Here is an 8,949-nt window from a genome sequence, read left to right on the forward strand (position 1 = left end):
TGTTATTATCTCAGAGATATTGATTTTTTCCTAAACTGAATAAACAAGCTGTTCTTAGAGAAAAATAAGGTCCCCAGAACACTGTTTTTTGAAGCTAGAAAGGTGGCAGGGTCCGCCACAGATGTTTCTCTTCTGAAACTACACAGCGCTCCTTTAAGGTGTCATTCAACCACTCTGTTTCTCATAGCAGCCATTTTGACTCTTCATAGAAAGAAACAGCTCAGGTGAAACTCATCAGGTCATGATTGGACAAAACAAATGCTCATTACAAATGTAATGCGCTCATTAGTTATTCAATTAGCTACACCTGTGTGACATGACATGTTACATTTGATTTAATTTATTTCACTTTCACAAGAAATGATGTGTAAAGCAAAAGTAGAAAATAATAAATGAACCAATAAACCATCAGGCTCATTAAAAATGCACACACCTCTTTTAATATCCGATGATTGTGTGCAGCCCTGCAGGTGTGAAGTGTTTCCTCCTGCAGTCTCACAGTGGCAGTGGCCTCTCCTGACAGCAGCTGATGGGAGGAGTGTGTTGATGACATCCAGCCTGTAAAACACGTTCAGCAAACCCTCCAACGCAGTCAGCTTTCCCTCCGAGCAGCCGGAGGATCTCAGCCCGCAGCATTCCCGCACACATTCCCGCAGTTTTTACTTGTTTTTCTTTTTTATCTCTGCGGCGAGTCGCTGCCCGACAGACAGGCGGAGAACCAAGGAGAGTTTAGCGGGCATGGATGCTGCAGAGAGCCGGCTGGAGAGGAGCAGCCACACGGCGTTCATAGACAACAACACGCTGTATGTGTGGGGAGGCTACCAGGTGAGAGACGAGGGTGATTAACAGCTTACCTGTGCAGGTAACTCGAGGTAAACACAGCTTATTATAGTCTCCAGGGCTTGTTTCTCTACAGGGAGCCTGAAGTTAGTCCAATGTTTTGTAAAATGTTGTCCTGAAATTAACAACTACATTTTTGTGTCTTTTAAAATAAAGAGTTTTTGTTTTTTATTGAACCTTTTTAGATGTTTTGTTCTCTAAGGTGATTTGTGAGGGTGTTTTTTATTTTATTTTTTATTCTACCTTTTATTGACAAAAGTGAGTGGACAACCTTCAAACAAATCACCAACTTCAGCCTTCATCATGACCATAAAGCCTGTGAATTTAAACCAAACACATCATAAAAGTAGGATGTGTTGCAGGGCTGCATTAGCTTTTACACAATGACGTGTAAATCTGAATGTACGGACTCATGTTGACCTGAACAACACGCAGAACTATGTGTCAGCTGAGCTCCAGTGAAACTTTCCCTGCTTCAACAAGTTTGAACAATGACAACATTTCTCAGAGTATCTTGTTGCATCCTGATTGTTACTGAAGGAACAACATCTGTGTGCAGTTTGTGCTCGATCACAAAATGTTCAGGCATTTAAAATAAGTCACTCTGAGATGTTTGTGGTCAGGAGGCAGCGTTTTCAAGCTAATGTCAGAATCCAGAAAAGCTTTTTGGTGGTTTTATAAAGCAGACGGGTCTGGAAGCTCATTTCTGCCGGTTAAAGAAAAATATATATTATGAAGATTAATGAAAGAGAGATTCCCGTAGTCATGGTAACGAGTCCTGACTTTATCTTTCAATTCCGACTTTCCGTTTCTCTATTGCGACTTTCCGCTCTCTCTATTGCAACTTTCCGTTTCTCTATTGCGACTTGCTGACTTTCCGCTCTCTCTATTGCGACTTTCCGTTTCTCTATTGCGACTTGCTGACTTTCCGCTCTCTCTATTGCGACTTTCCGCTCTCTCTATTGCGACTTGCTGACTTTCCGCTCTCTCTATTGCAACTTTCCGTTTCTCTATTGCGACTTGCTGACTTTCCGCTCTCTCTATTGCGACTTTCCGTTTCTCTATTGCGACTTGCTGACTTTCCGTTTCTCTATTGCGACTTGCTGACTTTCCGCTCTCTCTGTTGCGACTTTCCGCTCTCTCTGTTGCGACTTTCCGCTCTCTCTGTTGCGACTTGCTGACTTTCCGCTCTCTCTATTGCGACTTGCTGACTTTCCGCTCTCTCTATTGCGACTTGCCGTTTCTCTATTGCGACTTGCTGACTTTCCGCTCTCTCTATTGCGACTTTCCGTTTCTCTATTGCGACTTGCTGACTTTCCGCTCTCTCTATTGCGACTTTCCGCTCTCTATTGCGACTTGCTGACTTTCCGCTCTCTCTATTGCAACTTTCCGTTTCTCTATTGCGACTTGCTGACTTTCCGCTCTCTCTATTGCGACTTTCCGTTTCTCTATTGCGACTTGCTGACTTTCCGCTCTCTCTGTTGCGACTTTCCGCTCTCTCTGTTGCGACTTTCCGCTCTCTGTTGCGACTTTCCGCTCTCTATTGCGACTTGCTGACTTTCCGCTCTCTCTATTGCGACTTGCCGTTTCTCTATTGCGACTTGCTGACTTTCCGCTCTCTCTATTGCGACTTGCCGTTTCTCTATTGCGACTTGCTGACTTTCCGCTCTCTCTGTTGCGACTTTCCGCTCTCTCTATTGCGACTTGCTGACTTTCCGCTCTCTCTATTGCGACTTGCCGTTTCTCTATTGCGACTTGCTGACTTTCCGCTCTCTCTATTGCGACTTTCCGCTCTCTCTATTGCGACTTTCTGTTTCTCTATTGCGACCTTCCGCTCTCACTATTGCGACTTTCCGCTCTCTCTGTTGCGACTTTCCGACTTTCCGCTCTCTCTATTGCGACTTTCCACTCTGTCACTCACTGTGACTTTTATTGCGATTTATTAATGATGATGATAATAAATGTTATCTCGTCTTTCATCATCATTATGACTTTGTATCCTAATAACTATTATTTTATCTTAGAACTTTGACTTTGTCATAAATCTGTCCTACCTTGGGATTTCTTTCTTTTGCATCAGTGCTTGGTTTTGATAGATTTCTTTCTTTAACCGGCAGCAGAGTGCAGTGTGTTTGTGGTGTTTTCGCTGTTTTCAGACGTTATCTCCTCTCTTCTCTCCTCACAGGCTGTTGCTGGAGAGGACGTCATGTTGCCCAGCGATGAGATATGGCTGTGTGATTTAGACAGCGGGATGTGGTAAGATGGAAGGAAGGCTGTTTATGGACACTGTGTCATCTTGACATTTTATCTCTGGATGTCGGCCTAGAGCACGTTTGTTTGATAAAATGAGCGCTTTAAAAAATGGAACAAAGAAGATACAGTGAGTTCACAAACTTGATTAAGAAGTCAAAGGTAGAGTTTGTCAGTGAAGGTCAAATGAAGAAAAAATAGTCTTTGGTTTGTTTGTCGCTTCAGCCAGATGCACAGTTCCTGACACCAAACTCTCACTGTGTTTGAGTCGACATACGTGTGTTTAACATTGACAAGTGTTAATCTTTTCTCTTTTTCCTTTGTGTGTTTGTGACAGGGAGTGGAGGGAGATCACTGGAGACAAACCTCCAGACTTATCAGGCTTCTGTGGCTCTCACGTTAACGACACGCTCTACATCTTTGCAGGATGCGACTCCGCTGGATACACAAACCAGGCGAGTTTCAGTGAACTGAAACAGAATCCTCCGTCCTGAAGGCTTTTCCAAAATCTTTGCTGCACAATGAACGCAATTTCTAACATGTTTCACAAGTTGAGACTCAAGTTTCAGTCAAAGTCAAGATTGTAGCTGGAAAAACTAGTTGTTGCGCAATTTATCTGATGTGGGACAAAATCAGGACAGTAAGGCAAGTTTATTTGTGTAGCACAAGGTGACTCAAAGTGCTTTACAAGGGCATAAAATCACATTAAAAGACATTAAAATTGAGGAGGAAGACATCAAGAAACATCATTAAAACAAGTTAAAGTAGAAAAATAAGCTAAATTGATGTTCTTTGACAGACGGTACTGCCAGCCTGACCCGTGTTTTTTCTTCTTGGCAGGTATCTCGTGAAGTAATTCGACATCCAGAACTTGTACTTACTTGATTTTGGCGACAGACATGAAGTAATACTAAGATGGTGTCAGATAGGCGTATCTGCACAAATACCTGTCGCAATGGGACAAGAGAGCGGAATCCAACACATTAATATATTTAGTCATCATCTACTCGCCTTCATGTTGATGGGAAGTTGAGTGAAGTTTCCACAAAACACTGCTGGAGCTCTGCAGCAATTAATTTTCATTTTCCTTTATTGTAATCTCTTTAGTATAAAAATGTCCTTTTTATTGAACCAGGAAGTGTCTTGAGGTACATATCTTCTTTTGTAAGTGCGACACAAAGGCGGCAAGAAAGAGCTTAACTCATTTAAAACAATTGGATTCCTTTTATTGTAATGAAGGTTGTGTGTAAATGATTTCCAAGCCCAGGGTGTGTTCAACAAAAATGCGGTTTCATACCAGACAGTGGAGATTATCCATCCTGATCATCGGGTCTGAAACGGTGAAAGCATTCCTGGAGGTAGACAGGAATGGCTTTAAAGATGAATTAAAGATTAATCTGTTGTTTTCTGTCTGCAGATGTTCAGCGTTGACCTCACAGAGCCGCACTACTCCTGGAAGACAGTCACCGACACCAACGGGACGACGCCATCGCCGCGAAACAAACACTCCTGCTGGGTGCACAGGGACAGGTCGGTACTGCAGAGCCACAGCTCGGTTTGCTGTTTGCTGCATGCGATGTCAAAAATCTGTACTTTCATATGTTGAAAAAGAAAAGGAAGAGTCATCTACAGTAGTTTGTTTGTTATTCTTTTGATTTTTCACATTTATTTTTCTGTAATTTCAAATGTGACTTGATGAACTCTGTGTTCGGTCTGTGTGTTTCTCGCTGCAGGTTAATCTACTTCGGTGGATACGGATGTAAGACCATGGGGGAGGTGCAAAACACATCATCAACGAGCTTCATCGTGGAGGAGATGTCATGGGTAAATGATAACGAGCACAGCAGCTGCATATCTCAAACATTTACATCTTTTTAATTTGTGTCTCGGTTGTGTGGATTTCTTTGCTGATGATCCTCCGCTGTATTTTGACATTTGTTTATTGTCTGCAAACTTGAGCTGAAAGTTTGTTTTTGGTTTTTCTAGACAACAATTGGAAACGCCTTGTTCAGGTGTTGGGGCTGGAACAATGAAGTGAATGTTTTCGACTCACACACTGCTACGTGGAGCATGCCAGAGACTCGGGTGAGAAGAACAACATGATTTCACTTTTACATTTTTTTTTCTTCCGTCAATACAAATCGACAATCTTGGACTCTGTTCTTGTTGTTGTGTCCAGGGTCCGGTTCCGACCCCCAGAGGCTGCCATGCCAGTGCCCTTCTGGGGAACAAAGGTTACATCTCTGGTGGTGCGGTGAGTTGGCCTTACAGTGTACAATATAATTGTTTTATATACTGATCTAGAGATATTTTTAGCTTTTTTAATTGGGGGGAAAAAAGGAAAACGAAGATATTTTAGACAATGGTGTGCTTCCAGCTTTGTGGTATTAGTTTGGGGAAGGTCCTTTTCCTGTTAAAACATCCCTTTCCTGTTATGATGTGACCTTGCCTGCATGCACAAAGCAAAATAAGAAATGGGTCTTGTGTGGACGACTGGTCTGTACAGAGCCTATGTCTTTGGGATGAACTGAAACACAACCCAACATCACTAATGCTCTTGTGGCTGAATGGGAGCAAACCCCTGCAGCAAGTCTTGTGCAAAGCCTCAAATGAAAAGAGTGGAGTCTGTTTCTGCAGCAGATTAATGCCTATAGTTTGAAAAGATTTGTTCAGAAATCACATGTTGGTTAAATGTTCAGGTGTCTGCATACAGTACTTTTGTCGGACTGTCTTTAATGAATGAGTTTGTTTGCAGGAAACGGCAGAGTTGGACATGTTTTGCTTGGACCTGGACACTTGGACCTGGACTCAATTGTAAAAATACATTCACTCTTTTAAACATACTGTCTATAGTTCTCATCTCAATGACTTATTTACCTCTGTTGCATTCTGCTGTTTGATTATCTTCCACCAGTGACGTCTCTCAGTGCGGTGCACCTCTGGGACGCTCCATGTTCACCATGACGCCCACGTCGGATCACACACTCTTCATATACGGAGGTCTCGGCGTAGACGGAAACACTCTTAGTAAGTCTCAGCATCAGACTAACTCTGTAATCTGTAATACCTCCACAATTAACTCAAGTGTTCACACTGCACGTCTTCTGCTGCATGAGCAAGACTCACGGACAGACTATGAAACAGTCGGCGCCCCCGAACAGTGAACGACCCACACAATCTATTTTTTATTTTGTCTGTAGTTGTTTTGTGTCTGTTTATCGTCATCTTTTGCCCCACTCTGTGGTGGTTTTGTGTCTTTTGTCATTTGGCATCTGTAGTTTTGTGTTGTCTAGAGTCTAGCCAAACTGTGTTTTTTTCTTTCTTCAATGCAACTATAACAACAAAAGACACCATCATTGCTCAAGTGGTTAGTTTTCCATAACAAAGTGAAGCTCTGTGGTTTAATCTTTCTTTTATCGTTGACCTCTCTCACCAGATGATGGCTGGCAGTTTAACTCTCAGAAGAGAGAGTGGACCAAGAGGATACACCCACACAAGGACAAGCCCAGGTAGTTAATTAAACTCATTAAAGTGCTTGTTTCTGCTTTTGCAGCTTCCTCACAGCACATACCAGCAGGGAAATGGTCTAATTAAATAATAAAAGTAATTAAATTATCAGTGTGTATGTTTTTAAATCTTAAAAAGGTGATTGCAGCTCATGTTGGTCTTCCTCAGGGTGTGTCACACGGCGTGCCTGGGAAATGACAACGACATCGTTGTGTTCGGAGGAAGCAGCAACATGCGTATCCTCATGGACTCGGTACGTATACTTTAAAGACTTTCCTGAGGGATTTGGCAGTTATGTTTTCTTAACTGTACTCTTAATAGTTAGTTATTTGCAAGCATTATTTTTAGCCCCTTGGTGAAGTCTTAGTGAGTAAACATAGTTCAGCATAATCTTTCCCACTTAGGATTGTGAAAACATTGCAGCATTACGCCTTTAAACCCCTCATTCCTTCTCTATGATGTTTCAACTTTGGCAATTTGTCCAGTGGTTGAGCAAAAGTGTTGCATAAGGAGATTAAGTGGTTTAAAAAGAAAAAAAACACATTTTCTATACAGATTCATATAGATTTTATCATATTTTAAGGCCAAAGAGGACTGGACTAATGAAAATGTGTAGGTTTACAGTTCGAACAATCCCCATAAAAAGTATTTATCTGTCTTCCTTCATGTGATTTATGGTCCTTCCTGTCATCAGGTGGCTGTTCTGAGGGCTCCGTCACAACATCACTGCAGAGACGTGTTCATCTTCCAGACGCAGCCGTACTCCCTCATCAGGTACAGCAGGTTATCTCTGATTTTATATTTAGTCAGGAAAACAAACATCAGACTGTTTGTTTTTGTACTTTTTGTTGCATTAGTGCTCGGTCACATGCGTGTGTTTGCACTGTGCGTTATGTACATTTGCAGCATGTGATGCGTGTTTGCCTTCCGTCGCCCTTTTCACACATGATTAAGCAGTTTTAGCAAAGTCCACAGAGACGCTTTAAACACTCGGAGCTATTTATACTCTCACTCTGTTGGACCTGTGCGCTCGTTCACGTACAACAGAGGACGTGGTGTTTACGAGCTAATGAGCTTTACACTGTTGTGTTGTGTTGAGGCAACAGGCTGCGGCATGTTTATGTGAAATAGTCGGATTTAAAACGACTCCCTTGAGATAAAAATGTTAGTATTGTGTCTGAACAACGCTTGGAGGTTTTTGGTTCCTTCTTTGTGATCAGATTCACAGTATCAGGTGAGGTTAGGGTTGTAATTTAACACCTTTTGAAGCAGTCCGGAGGGCAAAAATACCTCTGAAATGGTTGAGAAAACATTGGAGCTGACAGGTGAGCCAAGGGTCAGCCGTAAAACATGCAGATGAGAGTACAACACACCACCAGTGTGTAGACGAGCATGTCGGATCAGTAAAACACATCAGCTAGCAAGTATAATTTTGAGGTACTTTACTTGAGTATTTCCATTTTCTGCTGCTTAACACTTCCTCTCCACAACATTTATTTGATAAATTTTAGTTACTAGCAACTGCAGATTCTGATTCAGTGTTTTATAGGCTGTTAATTGGGACGTGTTGTGGTCGGGACGTTGTTAGAGGAAGCTGCATCAGTCACATTTTTAAATTGGTTTATTTTATTGGAAAAATCACTGAATACCGGCCCGATCATCAGTCTAACCCTAGTATAAAGTATCTTTTGTGTAGTTTTAGAGCCTCTTAACAATCTGCGTTTCTTTCCTATCAAGACTGTGTGAAGACTTCATAGGAAGAAACCCGGAGCTGTTTGGGAAGCAGCTGAACTGGCTGCCGTCGAAGCTACGCAGCAAAATTGAGAAGCGCGTGGCCTTTTTCTCCGCTGCGACGCCTGTTCTTACAGCTTGAAGATTATTTTTAAAATGACGAGATTCTGAGCCAGTTAATAATTGTATTATTATTACAAAATGGTTTTCATTCTTTGTGTCATGAATGTTTGTGTTTAATGATTTAAAAAAACATGGTGCTAAAGTTTAATTGTTTTAACTTAAGAAACGTGTAAATAAAGTTTGGTTTTTTTTTTGCCTTGTTTTAAACACCCAGTTTAGATTAGGTCATGTTTTACTCCATATAGTGATTTAATGACGTGCAATCTGTTTTTGAATAAAGGTATATTTGTTGTATATAACTGGTGTTCACTTCCTCAAACAGTGCATTTATTAAGTCGCATGAATGACGCAAAGTCTAACACACAGAGTTAAATATTTGACTTTTAATCAAATCTGCTTACACGGTTAAATAAATGCATGATTTTCTTTCTCAATATAACATCAAAGAAGAGTTTAAATGGGTGTTAATGAATGTCGACATGAATTATTTGGTTCAAC

The 8,949-nt window shown here is 41.4% G+C and overlaps 1 protein-coding gene across 1 annotated transcript; it reads left to right on the top strand.

Moving 5' to 3' along the window:
* Positions 1-463: 463 nt before the first annotated feature.
* Positions 464-8,750, top strand: LOC311250749 (kelch domain-containing protein 1-like). The gene is made up of 13 exons (XM_084342748.1): positions 464-825; positions 3,026-3,096; positions 3,428-3,545; positions 4,508-4,620; positions 4,824-4,914; positions 5,077-5,175; positions 5,270-5,344; positions 5,846-5,904; positions 6,005-6,117; positions 6,527-6,599; positions 6,766-6,850; positions 7,292-7,371; positions 8,335-8,750. Exons 1-13 carry the CDS (start codon positions 739-741, stop codon positions 8,468-8,470), a joined length of 1,200 nt encoding a protein of 399 aa, XP_084198874.1. The 5' UTR covers positions 464-738; the 3' UTR covers positions 8,471-8,750.
* The last annotated feature ends 199 nt before the right edge of the window (positions 8,751-8,949 follow it).

Source organism: Pagrus pagrus (genome assembly GCF_965226575.1).
Source record: "Pagrus pagrus genome assembly, chromosome: 21".
Classification (NCBI taxonomy): domain Eukaryota; kingdom Metazoa; phylum Chordata; class Actinopteri; order Spariformes; family Sparidae; genus Pagrus; species Pagrus pagrus.